This window comes from Pempheris klunzingeri, chromosome 19 (genome assembly GCF_042242105.1).
Source record: "Pempheris klunzingeri isolate RE-2024b chromosome 19, fPemKlu1.hap1, whole genome shotgun sequence".
In the NCBI taxonomy this organism is placed as follows: Eukaryota; Metazoa; Chordata; class Actinopteri; order Acropomatiformes; family Pempheridae; genus Pempheris; species Pempheris klunzingeri.
The window spans coordinates 1,947,145-1,972,228 of NC_092030.1; the positions used below are offsets into that span (position 1 = coordinate 1,947,145).

Consider the following 25,084-nt stretch of genomic DNA (forward strand, 5'->3'; position numbering starts at 1 on the left):
TATTCACATTATAGACTGCTTACTGCTGAAGTGTTACTGAGTTAATCTGCTAACTCTTTGCCCTACATGTTGTGGGCATGACCCCGTCATCTAAGACGAGTATGAATTAAGTGCCGTGTTTTGGGTGCAAATTGCCTTTCCCACATGGCAGGCCAACACGCCAGTGTTTATTGCTCCCATCCTCTTTGTTTGTAAGTGTTTAAAAGACACATGGCTACCAGCAGTGACCTCTTCAACCAAAGTGACTCCGTGTTTTCATTAAATAGAGGTTGGAAGAATGTCATTTAAATATGCAAGCTTAAATATGTTGGTACTCATCATATGACCCCTTAAACTGAACCTTGTTGCATCAGGCTGGGAACCAGTGCCCTACACTACTATCATGCCAGACACATGGAGCATATTTATGAAGCTGTCTGCACAGCATGAGAAAACTGAAATGGGCCCGACAGTCATCTCAGCAATATTACAGAAAATTGAGCTTCTGCCTTGAGTGTCTTTAAAATATCACTTCAACATGCAGCTTCATGTTTGTCCTGCCAAGCTCCAGGATGTTCTACACACATTTTATGTCACATTCATGTCCCACAGGAAAATCTCTCCTGCTCAAGTTGTTTTGGGACTTTTCCTTTACGGGCCCTACAGTCTCCGCCCACCCAGCCCTCCTCCGGCAGACGCCGGACTGGCGAATCAGCGCACCCGGCCATCGGCCGACGGATTGAGAGACACCCAGAGAGCGAGAGGTCTCGGGAGTACATGAAGCCGACTGCTGACTTCAGGCTCTGTTCACCACGTAAAGTCGGTCTACGTTAGCCAACGATGAGTACATCAGAGTCCCTGGATCGCATGGAACTGTGTGAAAGCCTCCTGACATGGGTAGGTCATCAAACGGGAAGTTTTTGGGTGTGTTTTCACTGACAGACAGCTCTCCGGCGCCGGCGATGCTAGCTAGCATACGCGGCTAACGCTAGCTCGGTGAGCTAGCTGTGCTAACGTTAGCAGTCTGGAGGAAAATGACACGGGCTCACGTTGGTTACGTACACAGGCCAGCTGTTTGCTGCTTTAGCTGCTGGTGTGTTGTTTGCTTGCCACCAGAAAACCATCCAGCTACCCGGTCGGGGCTGTAATGTTGGTTCAAGCTGTGTGCAGTCGGGTGTTTAGCCAGCTCGGTTCTCCTAATGCCCTGTCGGTGCTGGTGGGGGATCAAACGGCAGAGACGGTGGCCTTGTTGTGGCTCAACGCTTTTTCAGCGAGGGCTTTTCCTCTGGATCGAGTGTACAGCGTCTGTCTGTCTGTCTGTCTGTCATGTCCGCTCTCCCTTCCCCATCCCTCCGTCTGTCTCTCATAGCTTCCCAGGCCTGCAAATATAACGATAATGTTTCCCTAAATCTTTCCAGCCGAAGCCTGAACACGGATATCTGACTGCAGGATCACATGTTTACACTGCTGAATGCAGCTTTGTGGCTTAACTGCAGCTCCCACCAACATTCAATCTAAAGCATGTTGATGTCTGAGAATAAAATGCAGTTGTTAGATAGTGATATCCATGCTGCATATCCATGAGCATTTACAGTTCAGCTCACACATATTAACATTAAGAGACTAATAAATACAGCAAAAGCCCAGAATCTCATAACTGTAATGTGGATTTTTAGACAGTGAATGTAACTGGAAGCCCATGTTTGATGCTTCAGCCTGTCTGACTGCTCAGATGTGTAAATGATGAATGGCTGGCTGAGATGACTGATACCTGTCAGTGTTGTTGCAGTGAAAACATGCATGTGTTGCTGGTTATAGTAGAGCAAGCTTCTGTACATGTCATGTAATCATCGTGCTTGAAATCAATGTGCTGATTCCCTTTTTGCAAAGTTTAGCATTAAGCCTGTCAGAGCTTGTGTGTTTAACGTCAACCTCTGGGGGGGAAGAAGTGTCTCGGGTGCCTTTTGAAGGAAAAGAGAAGGATGAAATGATTGTATGGAACTAAATGTATTCAGGGGCTTGGTAAATCACAGCCAGTCTGCGGCCTGTACCAGTCCGTGCATCACCTCCTCTCCCAGCTTTGCTCATGACATCCCAGAAAGGCCTTTCTTCATGTTCCCAGTAAGGCTGTGGCTGGCAAACAAACATTCCTCACATACCTGTTAACTGTGAAGTCACAACGCTGAGTGTGACTAAAATGTGTTAGACCGTCCCTCTTACGAAATAGCTGTGGAGCTATAGAGGCACTGTCTCTACTTCAGGTCAGTTAGGTCAAGAGACTGCTGAAAAGCTCCTATAAGGCGGTGGATTAATATAACCTGGTGTCAGCCCAGTGCCAGTTAATCTTTGATGTGCCTTTAGAGATTATTAGCCTTTTTTTTCCTACCAGATTGTCTAAAAAGATAATGAAATGCATGACGAAATAATATCTGATGACAGTGTAGTCGCTGCACAAAAGTTGTACAGTTTTCCCTTTTTTTACCCACATAATTATCTTTGTGCTCAGACAAGACAGTGATTTATTTTAATTTAGCATAGCTCATGATGGAGCCTCAGTTGCATGAGTTATACAGTGATCTATACAAATGTGCTCTATAGCTCTATTGTATGGAGAAAAAATGACTGACAGAACATAACTAGATGTATACTGTGTGTAGCAGCACTATTTAAAATGAGTAATGTCTGACATTTATGTCATGCTTCACTTGGAAATGATGCACTGGGCTGGGTGTCACCAAAACTACTAGGCTGCATTGTGTCTTGGTTATTTTTGCAGCACAGATTTTTGCAGCTTAATCCGGCAACACATCACTGTCAAAGTCGTACACAGTTGGCATGTGTGGCACTGGCACGCTGTTCTTTCTTTTCTGGAGAAACCTAGACTGTATATAAAGATGGATGACACGTCTCCGCGTCCTATCCTGCATACGGATGCTGCCATATTGCACTAACAACGTCATCTGGAGCCAGTGATCAGGTCTGTAGCCGCAGCATTGAGGTCCTGCACATACATCTGCTGGACTCAGTCAGGGGTTGGGATCAGCTGTCAGTCTGACCTTTATATAGCATCAGATAACTTACTAAAATCAAAACTATCACAATCTGAGCATACCCCAGTGTGATAAGAACTACACAAAATGACGGAAACCATTTTTGGGAAAATGTATTTAACGTGTAGGGGGCAGGGATTGTGACCAACACTGCAGCTAGCAGAAAGGGGTTGACGAGGTGTTTTAGGCAGCTGTCATGTCATCCGTCTTTATATTATTACAATCTGTGGCAGAAACAAATCTAATATGACTGTCTATTGCAGCCTGAAGTGGGCATTTGGGTGCCTGAGAGAAAAATAGTTTGGAGCGTTGAGTATCCTCCTCACACTGCTCACTTTCATAATGAGTTAGTGTGATGCTTTTGCAGCCTATTTTTTTTTTAGTCCTAGTCATGCGACACAAGCTTTTTTCCACAGCTAGACTGCCTCCTTTCTAAATTGTTTCTCTTGTAGGTGTGGATTTCCTTTTCGGCCTCTGTAAGAGTTGTGTAAGTCCATGCTTACTTGGCGCACTTGAGCCAGTATTGTCAAGTATATGATTGTTGGTTGGGTTATTTCTTGAGATCTGTTTTAAAAATAAATCAGCGCATACTAGCTTCTAATAAATTAGAAAGCCAGGTTGCTTTAAGGGCTTCCAGTGTTTATTTTCTGTGTAATTGTGCTGCCATCGGTGACTCAGAAAGTTGAGGGTATCGCAGGAAATGCACCTCTAGGGTCCATTGTACAAACTTTTTAGGTGTCATACAGTCATGATATTCTCATTTTTCAGTGCAGGCCTCAGTCATGGTGGACAATTCCCATTTAAGTGAGCGAGTCTCTTTCAGACTTTAATTTGAGTTAAAGTTCAGCATATTGATACAGGTGATGTGATCCAAGCGGACAGATTGTCATCTGGTTGGACAGTGGAACAGGAGCAAATCGTGATAAACTACAACATCAGAACTCCTCAGTTCACACAAAGCTTTGCTTCTACGTTAATTGATTTTTAATCATCACATCGCAGGTCACACACATAGATTGGACACTAACTGGACCTCAGAGACTGTGCAGAGAAATAACACGAGATGGAGGAACATTCAGTCCCTTCATGTTAATGTGTACTCAACTGAGAAATGATATGAAAGCAATTAACTCAAGGCACCATGAAGCTGCATACTGAGGCTAAAAAATGAGACAAGTCTGAAGCATTAAAGTAGTACCTGTGCAAATACTTCTTGGTGAAGGTAAAAACTCAATAGTGCAGATTTCTTAGGACCAACATTTAGATGAAGGGCTTTGCTGTAGAACTTTAAAGGAAATAAAATGAAGCAGCTCTGAGCAGCATAACAGCTGTTTTGTGCAGCAATGAAGAGAATAAATAAATATACACATAGAAGCAATGGGTTGCTGACCTCCTAATACACTGTGGTCCATTCTTCAAGGTTCAGAGATTAATGTGATCATGATGAGCTGATTTGGGAGGTGATGGAGGGGGCATGGCTCTGCCTGGAGCTATCTGTGAAGAGTTCTGATGTTACATCTGAAATCAGCTAGTGTGGACAGCTCCTATTAATCCATTTACACCGTGGACCAAAAGCCGTTGGCCTTCAGCCCAGGAACAACAGCTCAGAGATTTAGCACAAGGACTAAACTTTGCACCATTTCCACAAAGAGACATTGGCGTCAGTCTGAGCTCTGTATTCACCAAATTATCACAATAGGAAGCTTGACTCAGCAGGCAAACTGTCAATAGACACACGTTTCAGTAAATATCTGTTAGGTTGGAGTTCACAAAACATTTATACTTATACACTGTAGATGGATGTCCCAAAAATATTTCTATCATAACGTTGATTTCAGCAAAACTTTCAGTCCTCAACAATCTACTGGGGGGTGATAACCTGTCGCCAGCTGTCTGTTATTTTTCTTCATAACCAAAATAAGTGAGTTTTATAAATCTAAGACCGTATCAGCATTCAAGACATAAAGGGTGAAATAATTATCCTCTAGAAGCACAGCCTATGTTCCAGCAGTAGGTGAATGGGCCTCCGTTCACTGTTGGCTGATGCCTGCACCGTGTCCCACATGGCATGAAGACAATCACATGCACATACATTCTGTTAAAAGGCTTTGTGATCCAGTGGTCACATGTGGCCAAACATGTGGAGCTCGTGTGTCCGTGGAAACAATAGCCACAGAGCTCTGCGAAAAGGAAATAGAGTACTTTAGTTTACAAAATCCAACAGATTTGGATGTGTTGGACCTCAAATGGATGGTAGATGGAAGGTGACTGATCTAATACCTCAAAATATGACTCCAAGTGATGTGACTACACGATGATCATCCATTGATGAGCTTTGTTGTCAGATTTTAGCAGCCTGTGCTGAACTGCATGTCATGTGTGGTGAAATGTGTCTTTCAAGGCCTTTGTGGGTAGCCTCTGTGCTTGTGTTGGTCTTTCCTTTTTCCTGCAAAGGGAAATGATGCGGACCAAATGCTGCTGTGGTTTAGATCTCTCACCAGCTTGAGAACAATAGCCTTGTGTGCGCTACTATTTCTGCCACAGTGCTCAGTTAATTTCAATTAATTTCAGCGCTGTGCCTCACCGAGAGAGAAGTGACGTGTCTTGTTGCATTATTCTAAGCGGTGCGATGTGTAATTCTGTGCTCCAGGGTGCCACTTTCTTGTGAATTACATGTTTGAAGTGCAGCATTTTTTTTTGACCTGCTTGAAACTTTTAATTTAATGCAACTTGAATTGACACCAGGGGTTTTAATCACTACCACATCCATGCTAATATGTGCCATTATTTGTGTTCTGCTCATGTAAACCCAGGAAGTCAGCACCTAACGCGCTCTATAAGATCGTGTACCATCACAGGAAAGAGTGTAATCTTGATTGTGCCGTAGTATAACTCTGATAATAAAGGAGGGAGCACTTAGTGGGTGACTGAAGCGAGGGATGTTTCTCAGTCTGTCACCAGTAATAGGTGTTATGTAATCAGGGGTATTGTTTTGGTGCTGCGTTGGCTCTGGGCCAGCGTTTGCCTTTAGCTACAACTGATGCACACAGGAGCCACCGAAATGGTGCACGGCTGCCTTACAACACCGAGAGCTAGTTAGTAGGAATATAAATCATACAGACATTTTGAGATCATATGTGGGAGGACGTCTTCTGAAAACTGTCACACAGAAATTCATTCAGCAACAATGAGTTTAGAGGATGTTGTTTAACTGCTCGACAATTTCAGGATAAAAGCTAATTGTCCTTGTGAAGGTCGTGTCATTACAGTACGTGCTGTACAAAGGAGAAGTGCTTCACGTTGTGAATCTAAACTAAAATGGCAGTCATTTTTAAAAAAAACATGCCAGTTATCTTGATTTATCATGTGATGGTGTGGATGTTGTCTTGAGTGTCATCTTGCCCTCCTGCCTGATGACGTGTGTCCTTTTCTGTGTACAGTGTAGAATGTCCTCTTGTTTACTGATGCTAATAGATGATATTTCAGGGCTCTTACAGGGTTTTCTGTGGCTTAATGAACTGCTGCTTCATGTCCCAGACCTCCCAGTTGGTTCTGAAGAATTCATAAATAAAATTATTCAAGCTGACTTGTCCTTTTAGACTTGTTTTATACTTGTTCAAAACAAATTCTCACATTAGGCAACTGAGTAGTCACAGATGGTGTTGTCCTTGCATCATGTTTATTTTAAGAAAATTTGCTCTAGAGCCATTAGTTTTATGAGACGACGCCAAGTAAAATGTCATATTATTGCCAAACCAGCACTTGTAGCTGCTTTTTTTACAGTCACACGAACCATGAATGGGTTTTGTGTTGGAAACAATGACAAACTGAAAATATATGTGAATATATTTAAGTCCGGCTGGAGTCTGACTTAAAACACAGTTCATTTCAACCCAGTTGCTTCATGTGTGTCCACGATAAACCATTCATGAGGGATTTACCCCGTGTTCCTGCTTGATAGGCGTTCTGTCAAACTATTCAGCCATGTTGAATCTCTTATTTCTTGCCTTCTGCTGTTGGCAAAACAAGAGCCGGAGAGCTGCACGTTGTGCCACGTAATGAAAAGTGAGACAGACAGACAGAGTGACGTGCAGGCAGAACTCCAACATTCCTCCACTGAACTTCCCCTCTTCCTTTGGCACAAGAACTGTTGGCATGTAGACTGAAAACTATTCACGTCCGTCTGGACTTCCAGCCTGGAGGAGAAGTGGTAGAGGTGAACACATTACAGTGCAAGTGCACTTAATAAACTGGTAACTCAGTGTGAGTGCATAGTTTTATTGTGCACCCAGAACTCAACGTCTGTGTGTGTGTGTGTGTGTGCGTGTGTGTGGTCCAGATCCAGACGTTCGGAGTGGAGGCTCAATGCAAGACAGTAGAGGACCTGACGAGTGGTGTCGTCATGGCCCAAGCTCTGCAGAAAATGTAAGTTATCATCCTTAAGAATGGAGTAAATATTAGGAAACACATTATTCATCATCAGTTGCATTTTTTTAAATGTTTTTATTCTTAAAAGTGACCTTTTTTCTTAGTTGGTGGTGGTGGTGGTGTGTTTTGGCATTCCTGTCAGAGATGAGCCTAATACACACTTTTATTCCCTATTCTCCTGTCTGTCTGAATTCTCTAGAGATATAGTGTATTTCAATGATGCTTGGATTAGTAGAATCAAGCCAGAGGTTGGGGACAACTGGAGGTTAAAGGTAAGTACCAGCTCTACTTTATTTTATTGGTAGATGTGAGGCCAGTTTTTATTCCTCATTAGGCTGCATGACATAGAATTATATCTTAATCCAGAAATGATAAATGTATGCTGGCACTGTATGTTCCTAGTGACTTAGGTGATCCCACCACGACTTTGTTACACTATAAAATACATATTTATTTGATATTAGGCAGAGATTAGACTTTGAAAGTCATCTATGTACTTAAACTCTGCTTCAAAATAGCCTGTGTTACTTCTCGGGAATCCTCTCTTGTTTCAGATCAGCAATCTAAAGAAGATCCTAAAAGGCATCCTAGACTATAACCAGGAGGTAAGTAATAATTATGACAGTAGATAAACAGTAGAAATATGAAGACTTGACCCTGCATCCTCATTATATAAGCAGTGGTGTTGCTGGTACTTCATCTCTTTAGCACAACATGGGCCACGACAATCAAGTCTTCATATAATGAGATATTAAAAACATTAAAACGCCTTTCTCCCCTGTCTAGATCCTTGGCCAGCACATCAACGACTTCACATTACCAGATGTTAACCTCATTGGAGAACACTCTGATGCAGCAGAACTGGGGAGGATGCTACAACTTATCCTGGGTTGTGCCGTCAACTGTGAACAGAAACAAGGTGCATATCCAAGAGTGTGTGTGTGTGTGATATGTAATTTCATTCTGCCAAACAATGCTCGGTGCTTGTGTGATCACGTTGCATTAACCGCTGACTCAGAAGCTGAGATGTGCCTCATAACGTTGTCTGTTTCTCCGTGTTCTCCAGAATACATCCAGACCATAATGATGATGGAGGAGTCGGTGCAGCACGTCGTCATGACAGCCATCCAAGAGGTGAACTACCGTGCTGTTTAGACCTCAGTCCTATTAATTGCAGAAAGTAATTGATTAATAATGAGAGTAAAGGGTGACCAACGACCTTGTTCCAACCATGAACCTGTTGCTGTGTGTCTCTGTAGCTGATGAGTAAAGAGACTCCAGTGACGGGAGGAAACGACTCGTACGTGGATCTCGACAGACAGGTATGGAGACGGTCACTATTGTGCCTTTTGTCTGTACCATCAACGGGGTGGTCAATTAATCATGAGCAGGGTTTTTATTTGTTGTTTCCGTCTGTTCTCAGCTGAAGAAGACGGCAGAGGAGCTGAATGATGCTTTGGCTACCAAGGAAGAAATCGCCCAGAGGTGTCGTGAGCTTGACATGCAGGTTGGTTTCCTACAGATGTGATCCAGCATGTTTAAGGCTTTTTTCACTGCTGGTTTTGTGCACAGCAACTGTGTTCTGGTACTTTTATTCTGCGTATAAATGACCTAACCTAAAAGACACAACACCACCGGTGGATATGGCGAGGCTGTAGAGGTCAGTTCAGTTATTATAGAGGCATTTAACTATTATAAACGTGAGATTGTATGTGCAGTAACTTAGCTAACAGTTCATTTGGTTGAATATATATGTAAAGTATACTGGATAAAAATACCATGGCATGAACATGGTAATCCCTTTTCCACCTAATTTAAAGTTTTATTCTTCTTCTGCCATATTTTGTAGCTCTTACTATCTAACTGACTGACTTCATACTTTTATTCTTTGGTTACACTTTAAAAGCAGCTCCCTTTTTTCCATAATGACACTGTAATTACACCTCTGCTACCGTTGGACTTTTTCTATAAATCCTTAATTATTTCCTTTTCCTTCAACATTGGTTAACTGTAACAAGGAGAGAATAACACACTAACTGTATTTATCCTCCGTAGTTGATTATAATGAATGTAGTTATTTTAAATGTTGTTGTGGAAAAATGGAGCTGAAATTTAAAGGGTTATCTGCTCTTCTGTTGTGTCTTCTCTTATTTCCTGACTATTTCAATACTGTGTGCCTTGCTTTAAAGGCCCTCCATGTCCAAGAGGAGCGTGATAGACTGAGGTTAGAGTTTAATGAGCTAGAGGAGAGGGTAAATCCAAATTTTCTTTTCTTTCTGTCTCTCTTTTTCTCTTCTGTGTGTGGTGTGTCTAAAAGTCCTGGATTTTTTTCAGTCTGCTTGCACCAGCAACCCCTTTGGAATCCAGATTCCCCCTCTCCTGATTATGTGTGCATGTGTGCATACACGTTTGTGCACAAGTGTTTGTGCACGTGTATACGTGGTCCTCTCGGGGCACACCAGCCACAACTGCAGTGTTGTGTGGGTGTGTCGGTTGTCAGCCCTCCACTAATAACCCTCTGCCTCTTTACCTTGGTGTGTTTCATGCTTCCCCACAACAACAGTTGACAATAATGGGAAAAGATTGGCTTATAGGACCAGGAGGAAGTCATTTCTTGGCAGAACTGTTGAGAATATGTCAAATATTTACACATGCTGTTTATTATTCATATGTGATGTTACAGCTTTTAATTTTCTTTGCCTGGGAAAAGGCAAAACGATGGAAAAATTGGCAGCAAGCAATCAGTAGCACCATTGTACATACTGTAACAATCAATACCGATGCCTACGAATTTAATATTTTCTTAATGAGAATGAATACAGCAGAGTCCCACTCTATTTCCTTCTCTCCAGATCAACTTTGATGATTTACGCTTGTTGCAGTCAGAGAATTTTCACACTGGTGCAAGTTCTTCACAAGCACTTCCACATAACACAGTGATAGACTTTTCAGTGGCATGTGTTTTACACACAGGAGTGTTAGGCAGCGTTTCAGAGAGGCGGACATTGCAAGTAACATCATGATAGCTTATAAGATACACAAAATACATCATACAAAATAGATTCTGCAGCTGTACAGCTCAGTGTTTACCTAAAATAAAATCCATTTCCTCTCATTTCGAGGATGATTCCTCTAAAATGGTGGATGCCTAATGGTATTTACTTAATTTTTTCACTTGTTCCTGGCAAAATGCGTTAGCAGTCAGGATTGAGAATTGGTCGTGTGGTATAATGCCTTTACATTTACCAATTATTTAGACATTTTAAAAAGAACCATGCTTGTAATTTGTAAAACGATGTTTAGATTTTCTCTAAAGTCAGTCAGGAGCAGCTGAGTTGATAATTGGCCCATTAGATAAAAACAGCTTCTGCTTTGCTTTGTGTGAGTTTGATACCCTGTCTATCACATCGAGAAGGCAACATCAAACCATATGTAGCCCTCTTTGCTATGTTGGAGTTTGCTGATTTGCCTTGTTGAAGCGTGTTTGGTGTGTGCTGTGCTTTTATGACCAAAATGGATCCTGCACTGATTGTGAATAACCTCAATAACGGACTGAATGCTGTAAAGAAAATGTTACATGCACGTTTAAGTAGTTTGTGAGACACAATGTGAACGTTTTCAGTGACGTTCCTTTCTAACTTGTTTCCCCTCTCTTGTCTCTCTTCTCTCTATTTTAACATCCTCTCCATTTATCACTCTCCACACGTCTCTCGTGCTTCCTTTTATCCTCCTGTCGTCCGTGCCATCACTTCTTTCCCCTGTTCACTCCCTTATCTTATTCAATGCGTCTCACTACGGAGCCACATTCTTTCTACTCCTTTTTCTTTTTGCATTACCATTATTTCCTCCGCTTTCCGCTATCTTCCTTGCCACAGGTGGCAGCCCTGCAAGAGGAGAAGAGCAGTTTGCTTGCAGAAAACCAGGTACTGATGGAGAGACTTAACCAGTCTGACTCCATAGAGGATATAAACAGCCCTGCTGGACGCAGACACCTCCAGCTGCAGACACAACTGGAGCAACTACAGGAAGAAACTTTCAGGTGTGAAGCTGCTAGAAGGAGAGAGATTTTGTTATAAGAAAAGCAGGAGTTGAACTGACTGATGCTGATTTAATTCAAATGAGCATCCAAGGGCAAATTCCAGGCAAGCATGTAGGAGAAAGAAATATAATACTGGAGATCTTCACATTTGAAAGATGACTATTGCTACTTATCCTTTCTAGGTTGGAGGCTGCAAAAGATGACTACCGGATCCGTTGTGAGGAGCTCGAAAAGGAACTCTTGGATGTAAAGTCGCAGAATGAAGAGCTTACGTCACTGGCCGATGAAGCCCAGTCTCTTAAGGATGAGATGGATGTCCTCAGGTACGACGGGGATGCAGAATCTTGGCTCTCAACATACTGACTGATTACCTGAGTAAAGCAAACTAATCCCTAAACAAGCAAAGAGATTCTTTGATGTGGCCCTGAAGGTGTAAGCGGTGATAAAAGCATTTATCCTATTAGAGACCATATTAAATGAAAGTCATGTGAAAGCATTGGCTAAACATGACACCATTAAAGAGTGCCGCTCCAAAGGCCTGATGGGTGTGAACATCAGTCAGAAAACAAGTTGTACGGCAGAAACACCATCTTGTTATTCCAGTCTGCTGTTGTTGCAGGTCTGTTGCTTCACAAACGGAGCGCTGCTAAAGCTTCCTGCTACGTTTCCTTTCAAAGTGTAACATCACAATATGAAAGTGCCTGTTGTTTCCCTCCCAGACATTCATCAGACAAAGTGTCAAAGCTGGAGGCCTCAGTGGAACACTACAAGAAGAAACTGGAGGACATGGGACTCCTCAGGAGACAGGTAGACAGTCACACACCCACAGACGACAGCACCAGTTAATATATTTCCTGTGAGGAGTTCAGTCGAAGTTTAGTTTTACTCATCGCTCCCGTCCCCGCATCTATTTGTAGGATATGGTATTTGTATGTCCTAGTTAGACAGCACAAGTGGATCTTACATCCCTGTCACTATCTTCCAGAATAAGCTTATGGAGGAGAAGAACACAGTGTTGATGCAGACCAACGTGGGTTTGGAAGAAGAGCTGCGGAAGGCGAACGCTGCCAAGGGCCAGCTGGAAACATACAAGAGACAGGTACCGACCTGCAGCCATGTTGACTTTCACATGCAGTAACCATTATTTTATATAATACCCCGTTACAGTACTCACACATACGTAGATGTGTATTTTAAGTCCTCAGTAACTCCCCTTTTCTCTGCACAGGTGGTTGAACTTCAGAACAGACTATCAGAAGAGTCTAAAAAGGCCGACAAGATGGAATTTGAATACAAACGTGTCAAAGAGAAAGTGGACTCCCTACAAAAAGAAAAAGATGTACGTACAGTTGATTTTATTAACAGTTTTATTAACAGACTGTTGGATGATAAATGGAATCATAATCTAGCATTTTGTGTCATAACTAAGAAGAAACTAAGACCAAAGGCTGTAAATGCTGTAGAGTATTAGCAGCCCCACACTCTTTCTCTGTGGCAAACTTTCCCTCTATTTCCTTTACGTACTTTTCTCTCTCTCTCTCTCTGCAGCGTATGCGGACGGAGAGAGACTCTCTGAAGGAGACTATTGAGGAGCTACACTGTGTCCAAGCTCAGGAGGGACAGCTTACATCAGGTAAAGTAAACAACTGTCAACTAAATATGACTATCTGAGTAGCTTATTGTAGTGAAGCCTGGCTAGTTTGATTCATCCATAATACTATCTGTTTGTTTCAGGTTTGTTCCCATTGGCCAGCAACGACGGCTCTGACTCGCTGGCTGCTGAGATCACCACCCCAGAGATTCGGTGAGACTTTTGAACCCCACGCTTTGTTTCACTCTGGTGATCTTAAAAAAGAGAAGGAAGCGATAAAGAGTTGTTGATGGAATACAAGTATGAAACCATCGAACGTATTAATATTCAGGGAAATGAATGTAAAAACATCGTGCTTTACAGGATCAAAGTGACAAGGTCAGGGTTAACGTAAGGTAAGGGTTAGGCTTACTTAAGTAGTAGTTATAGTCAGGGTGTATAGTGTGTGTGTGTATAATATACAACATGTCTGTGGTGGCCACATGGTTTCTTGCTTCTTCCTTTTGCTCTCTGCTGTTTTACGGTAACTGAGTTTGCCTAAAAAGAGCTCGTCTATGAGTTATGTAATAGTTGTGTGTGAGTTACATCAGCCCGACTGCTGCTCTCCACGAGGGCTGGGCTTTCTGCTGGCAGCACACTGCACCTTGTGAACCAAAAGAAATGTGGAATGTAAAATCCTAATCCAGGGCAGCTGCGGATCCTTTAAAAAGCCTGAGATTGTGTTGAATTCATATTTACTGTTAGAAGGCGTTACAAAGTATTGAATGGATTAAATTCTGTTTGGGAAGGTTTAAAATCCACTTCAAGAACAAAATGCCTGAACATTTCATGTTTGAACTCAGTTTAGAGTCGACTTATCCTGCCACAGTTCGGCTACATTAAACATAGTATTAAGGATGTACTGTAATGTACTTTAACTGAACCAGTTATTGTCATTTTACCGACAGCATGTGGATCTGTAAGACTACATTTTCACATGTGATGAATACTTTATCACAAAACCGGCCTTGGGTTTAATTAAACAGTGGTGTTAAAGTCTTAAATTTGACTTGCTCATAGATGTTGACATCCTAAACTTAACAGAGCGATAGCCGATTGTGTGTGGGGGGGGTTCCACGCTCGCCCAACGCTGCAGCCTCTAATCCTTAGTGTGACCTTTGACACGGAACAAACTGAACCTCAAAGCTCCCACTAATTTGATGGCTGTGTCAGCATTTCTGTTTGTGTACAGATCCAACAACTAACATCACTTTTGAATTAGTGGAGGATAAAATCTGCCGTAAGACAGAATTTAAGGCGTGAAGCATTTTCAATTTAAGTTTCTGGCCCTGAAATCTGTCTGTGAAGGGTTCTTAATAGTGCTGACATTCAGGTAGCTTATGCAGGATACTGTGGTTTAAACAGTTACTCGTTATCTTAATTATCTTGGCTGTTGTGTATACATGCAGCGCATTATGGCCGTTGATGATGAAAAAAATGACAGAGCCAGTTTTTTCTAGTGACTTTCATCTTAAAGAATATCAGATTTTTTCTCTTGTACACTTTAAAATCTCCGAGAAGATCAGTTTCTTTACTTCAGTTACCGCAGTATTCATTACCATGTAGAGGTAGAGTAACGAAAGGTTGCCGTGGCCTGAAGTGATGCCATATCATACAAGCTTTGGAAAGTGGAAGGAAGATGTCGCAATAACAACGTTTCATGTCAGATATTTAAAGAGAAGAACTGAGTGTGAAATACAAGATTTATACCTGAGTGCTCTGGTGATTCACGCCATTATGTCTGTTTGTGCCAGTTCAGCAGTGAGTGTGAATAACTGAGCAGATTCAACCTGTTGCTTTTTTAAGCAGCATCTGGAATTGATTTATGCCAGTCACTATTCTGTAAACTATAAAAGTGCCAGAAGAACAGCTGGAAGTGTAGTTATTCCTGCAGAGTAGGAATCAGAAGACCAGCAGAAGAAGTCTGGTCGTGTAATATTTGACCAAAAAAGCCGTATTTGACACTCTTTCCAAGTCTTCCTTTACCCTCTCTGGTTCAGCCTTCGCTAGCCAGCAGCTGTGAGTTCGTCTGGAAACATTTAGTCTGTTCTCTGGTTGGAAAAGGACCAGCAGCCACACCCTAAAAAAACACAGGATCCACGAGAAAGATTGTGCTCCATCAAACAACGGGTCCAAACTCTGTTCAGTAGATGGATTAAAGGGGGAAAGCACATCACATCGACTATAACTATTCATAAAAACAAATAAAATCATCAAAATGGACAGTTTACCTCAGTATAAAGAGACTCAGCTTTCATTTTCACCCCTCTTTGTCCCATGTGCAGTGTCGTGCTTGTTTTTCTAGGTTTTATTTTTCATTCTTATTCCACAGCACACTGAAACCACGACCAATACACTGCCTCTCACAACCGTGTTGTAAAGAGCATTTTTATCAGCCCTGCTCCAGACTGCTGAGAGGAAACATGGGGACTGACAGGGTGTTGGCATTAAGGCAATAAACTTTCATAGAACTGAAATAAAGCTGTGTAACGACATAGTTTTATCATTATCAGGAGAAATATGATCAGTAGAGGGCACGGTGCCAGATATAGAGACCGCCCTCTACTATGCAGTAGTCTTGTTGGACATGTTTTAGTATTTTACTGTGTGTAAAATAGATTATTTAGTGCTAAGAAAATGACACTCACTCAGATATGATCATGTGTACAGTGCTGAAGTATAGTTTAATTCTAACAAGCAGTTTATGTCTGTGTGTGTCTGTTGCAGAATTAAAGGCAATGCTAACGCTAACACAGTGTTTGGGTGATAAGATGACTATAAGGCGGTCAGACAGTTAACCTGCAGGTGGTGGAGACATTAATTAATGACATGCTTCTACTGATCAATCCAGGATTTGTAACACAGAAACAGTTGATGCATTTGGACTTGATTTGTGTCAGTGGTGCACAGTTAGTGCCGAAGAGAAACCTGAGACAGATATGAACAATACATGCATGTTGGAATGACTTACTGAGGTAAATTCCCTACGGGGATGGTGAGAACATGTGTGTGATAACTAGTACTGTAATGAACACTTGCCTCTGTCCAATGTGTCTTCACAGAGAGCATCTGATTCGTCTTCAGCATGAGAACAAGATGCTGAAGCTGGCCCAGGAGGGGTCAGACAATGAGAAGATCGCACTGTTGCAGAGTCTACTGGAGGATGCCAACAGAAGGAAAAATGAACTGGAGACAGAGAACAGGTCAGCGAAGAGCACTGAAACATCTCTTATCTCATTGTGCTCAATATCTTATTGTAATTTAATGAAAACATAGCAAAGAGAATATTTTACTGGCTAAATTCTTTTGGTCTGTTCATGTAGTTTCCCAGTGTTGAAATGTGGATCAATCTCCCGTTTCCCTACAAAGATTTTCTTTGTCTATGCTGGAATTTCAGTCAATGACCATTCAGTGAGAAGCTGCCTCTCCGATGTTTTATCTCCCTCTGTAGCATCTTGTCAAACAGGTCTTGTGTGCTTATTCTTATCTAGGTTAATCAATCAGCGCCTGATGGAGGAGCAGAGTCAGGTAGAGGAGCTACAGAAGAATCTCCAAGAGCAGGGCTCCAAAGCAGATGATGTGAGTAATGAGATGTGTGTGTGTGTGTGTGTGTGCTATCAGCTGAAATGTTGGCAGCAGCCACAGAAAGTCAAATTAAACCATTACACCACACTTGGTGAATAAACACGGTCACTGCAGCACGCCGCTGCTCCTGCAGGCTCGTGGTTCTGATGTTTGATTTTAAAAAGTGAAAAGGCAAACTGAGTTAACAGTTTGTGTTTATACAAACATGCAGGACCCAGATTTCCTTTTGTTTTAACTAACTCTTCCTAACTTTAACCATTTCTAACACACATTGGATGCTTGATCATGTTGTTTTTTGTTCGTGTGTGTGCTTTTACATTATTTCCAGCCTAGATAGTGTCAGTAAATTCAACGTGAGATCAGAGCGCCGTAAATTTGTTCCAGTCCCTACTAACACTTCACTTATGTTCATCATGCTGAAAGACAAAAGGGGAAGTTTTCATCGCTTTCTTCTCTGTTCCTTGTCTCCTTCAAACTAGTTCCTAGTAGTGGGCAACTGGTATTTAGGAAGACGAGGTTTGGAGCGTCTCCCAAGAAGGTTCATGTGTGAGAGAGAGCTTGCATGCAACGCCTTCTGTCATCAGCTGCTATGATTCTCCACTACATAATTAACGCTAATTTAAAATACTAAACACTTCTTCCTTTTGTGGGGTGTCTGGTTCTGCTCCTGCCAGCCTGTGTAGAGTTTGCATCCCTTCACCAACATTATCAGTCTTGTCTTAACTGTGTGTCTCTTCACCCAAGATGAGTGGTACACTTGTGTTTTATAGATGCAGTACAGTTTAGAGAAAAGCAGAAAAAGGAAAAACGGACTTCCTCTATTTAATATCACAATTATGGAGGGATGTTATGTGTAGTACAGTTTCAGTCATGCACTGTTGAACTGGTGTGTCTGGTGCAAAGATGATGACAGGTTATGTCATGGATGTGAAACGGTCCACATACGGCAGGTCTGTGATTCTTGCCGATCTTTAAAATAGTTTTCATTTCACGTTTTCTTTTCAAATAATGCTTCCTGTGTCAGACTATAGTAAGTATAACTTTGTGATTCCTGACAAATTCCCCCTTTTAGACAAATGTGTAACAACTCAGAATGTAACAAATTTATTATTATTATTATTATTATTATTTTAACTTAATATTATAATAATTTAAAGACTGTGCACAACGTGATGCTGATGCTGTGTAATATACATCATACATCTCTACACAATACAATATAGTTTCTTTGCAAGTAGAACTACAGAATCTGGTCAGAAACGCCTCAAGAATCATTGATTTCTAACCTCGCACTGAACACTTGAGTGCCTTTTACGCATTTGTTACACTGAGTTGCGGCACATAAGTAAGAGTTACTCTTTTCCTTGCGAGGTGTCGGGATTCTGCAGGTGTCTTTTTCCTGTGAGAAATAGACTCCTCTTTAATCATCCTCTGCGTGTAGAGTTTTCCTCTTTGTAGAAATCTGTCTTTCCTCGTTCCCTGATTCTGTCTGATTTGTAGTTTGGTGATAGATAGACACAGGATCTTTTGACACAGTATGCTACCATCACGATAGCCTTTTCCAAACATTATCTGCTCTACACTTCCCTCTGCTGGATGAGGAGGGAAATGTGCCTAGACTAGAAGGACACTGTTTGTCTCCTTGGAGGTTTCTAGATTGTTTTTTTTTTTGATAATTTTGAAACAAGTTGTATCTGTAGGTTTCCTATGTTGTAATATAATGTTGAAAAATGTCATAAAACACATTCTTTGTCTTTTTTAGTCTTCCATTCTGAAGAAGAAATACGAGGAGCACATGTAAGTTATCATCTTAAAGACCCAGAAGTGCAGTGTGCTTGGCCAGAATAACATAAAACTTAATTTAAGTAATTAAAATGTCGTCTTTATTCAGTGCTGGTATGCTTTCCATGAAATATATTTGATGTTGGTGCTTTGTGTTGTTCGTCAGGGAGAAACTACGTGAGTTGAACAACGAGTTACTGAAGAAAAACTCATTCATTGACGACATGGAGCCTAAATACAACGCTAGCTGTGAGTATGGAGCTCTGTTGAAGCCTTGTGACCTTCATTCTCCTCCTCCATCTGTTCGAATCGTTTTCTATAACAAAAACCCTTTGTGTTCCATCTCAGCCCAACGAGTGGAGGAGCTGGAAGAGGCCTTGAAGAAGAAAGATGAAGACATGAAACAAATGGAGGAAAGATATAAGAAGTACCTGGAAAAGGCCAAGAGTGTGAGTATATTTTTATCACCAAGAACGACTTCAGCTGATGTATCTTCTGCACCCAGTGATGCTTGTGGGAGATGTGGGTCAGCGACAAGATGTTGGGATGTGACTGAATGTTTCCTCTCCAGGTGATCCGGACCCTGGACCCCAAGCAGAACCAGGGTTCAGGTCCGGAGGTCCAGGCCCTGAAGAACCAGCTGCAAGAGAAGGAGAGGATGCTGCACTCGCTGGAGGTAATTAAGTGTCAGAAGAACTAGGTGGTCTGTGAAGGAAAGGAGTGGACACCATCCGTGTGTTGTAGTTCAGAAGTACCTGCATTGACTGCTCGTTTGGTGGATTTGTGTTTCCTCCAAACAGAAAGAGATGGACAAGACAAAAGGCCAGAGAGATTACGAGGAGAAACTGATTGTGTCCGCCTGGTACAACATGGTAAGAAGATCCTGCACAGCCTGAAACCAACTCCATCTGTCAAGTGTCATGATGCACAAAATATCTAAAACTGTGACAATTAGTTTATCAAAACAAAAGTATCTGGCAACTTTTTTGATAATATTCTGGGGATTTGGACTGTTGATAGGAGAAAAGGGACATTTAATGTTGTCACATTGTGCTCTAGAATAATATAATGGGCCAAATGTTAATCAATTAAAGGAGCAAACAATCCTACATCAATTGATAAGTGAAAATAACTCAAAGATAGTAATTAGCAGTAAAACATAGAATAATGACCCAAAGCACTGAAAACCACTGACTGATCTAGACATCATTATACTTTGTTGTTACACATGATCCATTTTTCAATCTGGACGCTTTAGTGATTCCACTTTTCAGTAAAGGTTGTCTGGAAAAATAAATCCCAATCGTTTGTCATGCATGAAGGCATTTCAGCCACTAGAGGGCAGCATATGCTCCTCTGTGAGCTCATGACAGTATTGGCTCCACTGAACGTTTAGTCAGTGAGTTGGTACGTCGGCACTAATCTTTTATTTGAGCTAATTCTGCTTCCTGGTGCATCAGCTGTAGTGGACTGAGGCCATATTGTGCCACTGAGTCTTACTACTTCCTACCTTGTCTTTTCCCAGGGGATGTCCCTGCAGAAGAAAGCGGCCGAAGACAGACTCGCCAACACTGGTTCTGGTCAGTCCTTCCTGGCCCGGCAGAGACAAGCCACCAGCACACGCCGCTCCTATCCAGGCCACGTCCAGCCTGCTACCGCAAGGTAGATGGCGGCAGGGCTGAAACATACCGCGACAAACTACCTTACAAATCTCCTGAACTTACAGTAGATGTGCCCTTTTTGAGGCGCACTATTTCCATTCATTTCTAATGGACGTTCTTGTTTCCCTGCATTCTGCCTATTGATTTTCTTTTCTTCTTCTTGATCAGATCCATGAGGTAGAGATGCCAGGCAAGGCTGCCCAAATCTCGCATCACTTTTTTTCCTGACTAAGCATATTTTACCCTGACTCCTGTGAAGACAGGCCTCTGCCCTTTTCACACGCCAGCATATTTGATAGGGTCTGACTAATCACCCCAAACACCCCCTCTTCCTCCCTCTCAACCGCTGACCTTCCTCAGCCTGTACTATGTGGCAAACGTTTGCCAGGCAGGTAATCTGGACCCCCACGGCAGAGAAGAATTGCATCTCCCTGACAAGCTGCTGTCATTTTTTTATAGAGGAACCGCTCTGCCTGCTCATGCAGTATTCATGCACATCTCTACCTGTGATTGCATTTAAGGTTCAGCCTGTTGTCAGAGTTTCTGTGTTGTGTCATCTGTGATAACTCTTACGATATAGCTTTAAGCAGGTAACAACAATTTTAATTTACATGCGTCAGAGTTTGAATTCAGTTTTTTAAATGGGGACAAGCGGCTCCTCTGCCCTGTCATGATGTCTGGATCTGCAAATGTGGATCATTGTTGAGCAACAGATACAGATGCACAGGAAGAAGTACAGTCAACACGTGAACATGTTCCATTTGCAACGCAGCAATAATTGTGAATGGTCATTTCTCCCAAGAAAACCACCAAGTACTACTAAGTGCTCCAGCTGCTTCAGTTGTTTCAGACGCTGCGGTCTGTGGATTGTGTCAAAGATCATCACACTACAGAACTGTAGAGGCTGGTTTTTGTCGTCTTTCTTAAAGTGCCATCGTCAAAAGGTGTTAGCTTAACCAGCGTCTACCAGGTTGTCTCAGACAACTCTTTATGTGCCATAATGTTAAAGGTAAATGTACGAATCACAATATTTGATCAATATTATCCCTGTGCAGCTCAGTGCAGGTGACTGGATCGTTTTAGAACAGTTAGATGTCTGTCATAGTGAAAGAGGTTTTCCCAGGTGTGTTTAAAAGTCGTTACACAGAATCACCTGTGTCACTTTAAGTAGGAATCTGAAGTAGGTGTGTTTGTTGCAGCTGTTCCTGTCTCCTCTTTAACCCATTTTTGTTCCATTCTGTTCACATTGTCATTGTTTTTAACGACCTTATTAACATGATGGATCTTTAGAAGTCCTGAAATTAACCCTGTTCACTTTCTGTGTGTGTCTTTAGACCATGGCCAGAATTTCAGGCTGAACGGCCCCATCGTCTGACCGTTGTCTCTCTCTCTCTCTCTCTCTCCTCCCTCAACAGCAATGTCACTGCATGACTGGTGCACCAATGAGCTGGCCAGGTGTGGCGTGGCCTGGCCCGTCTTTGGCCGCCTACACTGGGCCAGGTCGACGCACGCGATGCATGAACGAACTGCCTGCCTACTGTTTGCATGACTTTGCATTGACTCGAGCCTTCGAATAACCAGCGCACCAGCAGCAGCATGAGCACTAACAACCCTCTGCAGTGTCATGCATCGTAACCTTCAGACAAGCCTGTGGAGGGACGGGGTCGGAAAAGAAATCCCTCACCCCCCTCTCCCCTTATTTAACTCCTTTCCACCCTTCCAGCTCCTCACTCCTCATGTTCTCCTGCTCTTTTCTTTGCTCTCCATCCCTCCTTTCCCCTCCCTTCCCCCTTACTCGTCATGGACATGCCTGCTTGTGCTTCCTCACCACATTGAGTCCGTGACAATTCACCCTGTGCTACAAACACCCAGGACAGGGGCAGAATATCATAGTACAGTCTGTCAATCCAGCAGCTCTATTCTATCTACTCTCTGTAGTACTCGTGTGTGAGCGTGACAGCGGCCGGCTGCGTCAGGATACCTCAGTGACATATTTCCACGTATCTGTTTTCATGGACATGGCTGGAGGAGAGTTGGCACCCGTGTGAGAGACATATTTGAGAGGCGTTTCCTGCAAATCAGTCTGCATAACAAACTAAAAAAAGGAGTCGGCTCCCCTTTAAACTCCGAAGTGTGTATCTCCTGCAGTCCTGCTGCCCAGCCTGTCCTCAACATGTTGCTAGATGGCATTTTAGAAGTGGTTTTACCTCAAGTATTAGTGAGTTCTGCAAGTTTTGGACTAAAGGAGAGTTTATGGGGCATTACTGTGTTGCCCTATAGGCCTTTGGACAGTTTGCAGTAGGAGCCCAGGATGGCAAAATAATAGTTTTTAAAGGAATAACATTGTTACAGATATGCTTTTATGCAGGATAAAAGCCCCCATTAAGCCTACTTGCACTTCTTCTTGAGATGAAATCTAATGTCGGTGCAGCGTCTCGATAAATTCGGTGCACATCTATAGTATTCAGATGTCTGTTATTTGTCCAAACAGCAAATAACATGTGGAGCCAAAAGCAGTTTGAAAGAATCATTGCTGAAAAAAAAAAAAATGTACAAAAAAAACAAGGCCATGAAGTCACTGTGCATTAGCTCACACAGGCTGATGCTCAGTGACTTCATGTGGACGAAGCATTTTAGAAATGTAGAAAGGGAAACCACTGCAACAGATCACCGATCAGACTGATATCCAATAGCAGGCAGCTCACAGTCGTCCTGCCTCACAGCGTGTGGTTAATGCAAGTTAATGGCACAGTTAGGTGTTTGGCATTAATTGTTGATAAAAAGAAGTCTGTTCCACAAATGATAGTGTGAGCAGGAAAACCTCACTTGGTGTTACTGGAAGTCTTTCTGTACATTTTGTGTAGCTTTTTAAATTAAATGTCTTATTTAAATTTTATTTCCAGAGCTTATTGACCTGATGTGGACTAAAGTAAGGACCTGAGGATATATGCATGTTACAGGCATAAATGCATACGTTCTGTCGGATCAGAGAGATGGTTGAATCCTCCAATTTAGTGCCTTTGTTTCAAATGTGATATTCTAGGGAGAAAAAAAAAAGACTTCCTGGCCTTTGTAGGAGTTCAGGCTGCGTGGCATGTCGCCCTGAAGGCCGGCTTTATTGTGTTATTTGAAAATAGAGAAAAAAAAGTCTGAGATGAGCGTTAGTCTCATCCACGTGATACATTTCTTGAGGAACAACTTGTTTTGTGTGAATGGAGCAGGCTTAATGAGGGCTTTCTTCTGGTTTTCTTTTTTTTTAACCTATTTTAATCAATTGTTGTAATGTGTAACCTTTGGTTTAATTCATGCCGTGCATTTTTATCTTAATGGCTTATTTATTCTTTTGCCGCTTGTACAGCAGTGTTGTTTCGTTGTTTTTATATTAGTAGTATTATTCTATCACCACTGATACTGTTACAATGGATGTGGAGTTTCCATACGACATCAAAATACTGTTAAATACTTGTCTTATGCAACAAAAGGAGGACGTGGTTTGGAACAGTGTGCAGTGTTTGTCTCTATGTATTAAAGACACGAGGGTTGTTATATTAACCTTGTGTGAAGCGGAGAAAACGGTGCAAGGTAACATTTACCTCCAGTCTTTTCAGGAAGAGGAGTTTCTTAGAAAATGACTGTGCTAAGAAACTTGTATGAAAAATGAATGTTTCCTCATGATCAAAAAAAAAAAAAAGCACATTTTACACTTTTAATTCACAGACTTGTTGGTGAATTTACTGTGACCCTACAAATGATCATATCGAGTGTTCACTTCTCTCCAGCTGTCGGCTACGCTTCTGTAATCACATTACAATACAAAGTTAGCTCAGATGTTTGGTTCAACGAGGTTAAATCTGATTCGACGTTTGACCACCGAATAAATGTGTTTTCCCCGGAGCGAGCAGAGAAATAACATTTGCGCTACAAATTCAGTTCCAAACTAAAGAGGCGACATGTTTTCTACTCGTTTCTGTCCAGATCTGTGTTTTGTAAACCGCTTGCCATTAACATCCACATTTCAGCAGTAAGTTACACGACGCAGAACTCTTTTAGCCGTCCATCCCCATCAGTCATTGGTTTGGTAAGAATCTGTATATAATGGAGCACATCCACATTGTGGTTGGCCTGTTTAAATTCATATCAGGGATGTTGGGGAAACCTTTTCTGTTATTTAATATCTCACTAAGAAAAAGCATATAGTTGATATACTTTTAACCCCCAGAGAGTCAGCCACTGTATGTTGCTGCGTATATGTGTCATATTTATACAGTTGTTATTTCTGGCAAATGTTGAGATGCTGGGGAAATATTATCACATGGAAGTTGCAGTAATCTAACCAGAGAATAATTTCAGAAGCCAGCTAATTTGGGCCATTTTCAGACCTCTTAAATCCCATTTTCCTCTCAGCGAAGAAGGAAAGGTGATGTCCTGATGTACTGTTTGAGCTATAACCCAAAATCTTCCTGTAATGTTCACGTGTGAGAACAAAATGCAGAGTTATTGCAGTAATCTTTACAAAATTGGGCCACAAAGGGGTGAATTACTTGCACGCCTGAGCTAAAATGAGTACTCGGTGTTACTCTGTGGGGCAGCCACAGGTGTGTTAGAGAGGTGGAACAAACATGGTCAGAATCACTACGCGTGCGGTGTTCGCTGTATTTTTTTACTCATTGGCAAACTTTACATAATGAAGTAGCAAATAACCTTCCATTTGCCAAGTTTTATATTGCTTGTATACAAACACACTATGTACATACTGTATGTGACGGTGGTGGAGGAGGGTTGTGGCCGTTTGAGAATGAGAAAATAAAACTCATGTCTAGATAGATGGATTTCATATAGCATCTGTCCGACGAGGACCTGTTGATGAAAATGTGCTTCCTACACTGCAAAACGTGGACATGACATTGTAAATAAAGCTTGTATAAAACAG

General features: G+C 42.0%; 1 protein-coding gene across 3 annotated transcripts; it reads left to right on the forward strand.

The window, feature by feature from the left end:
• The first annotated feature begins 755 nt into the window (after nt 1-755).
• hook3 (hook microtubule-tethering protein 3) lies at nt 756-25,084 on the forward strand. 3 transcript variants are annotated; one of them, XM_070850287.1, is made up of 24 exons: nt 756-876; nt 7,369-7,454; nt 7,657-7,729; nt 8,012-8,062; nt 8,244-8,376; nt 8,524-8,591; nt 8,717-8,779; nt 8,881-8,964; nt 11,333-11,496; nt 11,679-11,819; nt 12,216-12,303; nt 12,482-12,595; nt 12,725-12,835; nt 13,045-13,129; nt 13,231-13,300; nt 16,189-16,329; nt 16,618-16,705; nt 18,474-18,508; nt 18,660-18,742; nt 18,842-18,942; nt 19,065-19,169; nt 19,294-19,365; nt 20,019-20,155; nt 21,570-25,084. In XM_070850287.1, exons 1-24 carry the CDS (start codon nt 820-822, stop codon nt 21,583-21,585), a joined length of 2,166 nt encoding a protein of 721 aa, XP_070706388.1. In that variant the 5' UTR covers nt 756-819; the 3' UTR covers nt 21,586-25,084. The 3 variants fall into 3 exon arrangements, 2 of the variants coding, with proteins under 2 accessions (XP_070706388.1, XP_070706389.1); XM_070850288.1 differs by lacking the exon at nt 21,570-25,084 and adding an exon at nt 20,323-20,771; XR_011585682.1 differs by lacking the exons at nt 19,065-19,169; nt 19,294-19,365; nt 20,019-20,155; nt 21,570-25,084 and adding an exon at nt 17,191-17,257 and having other exon boundaries at nt 18,842-18,936.

What these genes read in the sequence shown, in the direction of transcription:
- hook3 (XM_070850287.1), top strand. Translation starts at nt 820, where the DNA reads ATGAGTACATCAGAGTCCCTGGATCGCATGGAACTGTGTGAAAGCCTC. An exon ending in CTACAGGAAGAAACTTTCAG is followed by an intron (nt 11,497 to 11,678) that starts GTGTGAAGCTGC and finishes TATCCTTTCTAG; the next exon opens with GTTGGAGGCTGCAAAAGATG. An exon ending in GGAGGGACAGCTTACATCAG is followed by an intron (nt 13,130 to 13,230) that starts GTAAAGTAAACA and finishes TGTTTGTTTCAG; the next exon opens with GTTTGTTCCCATTGGCCAGC.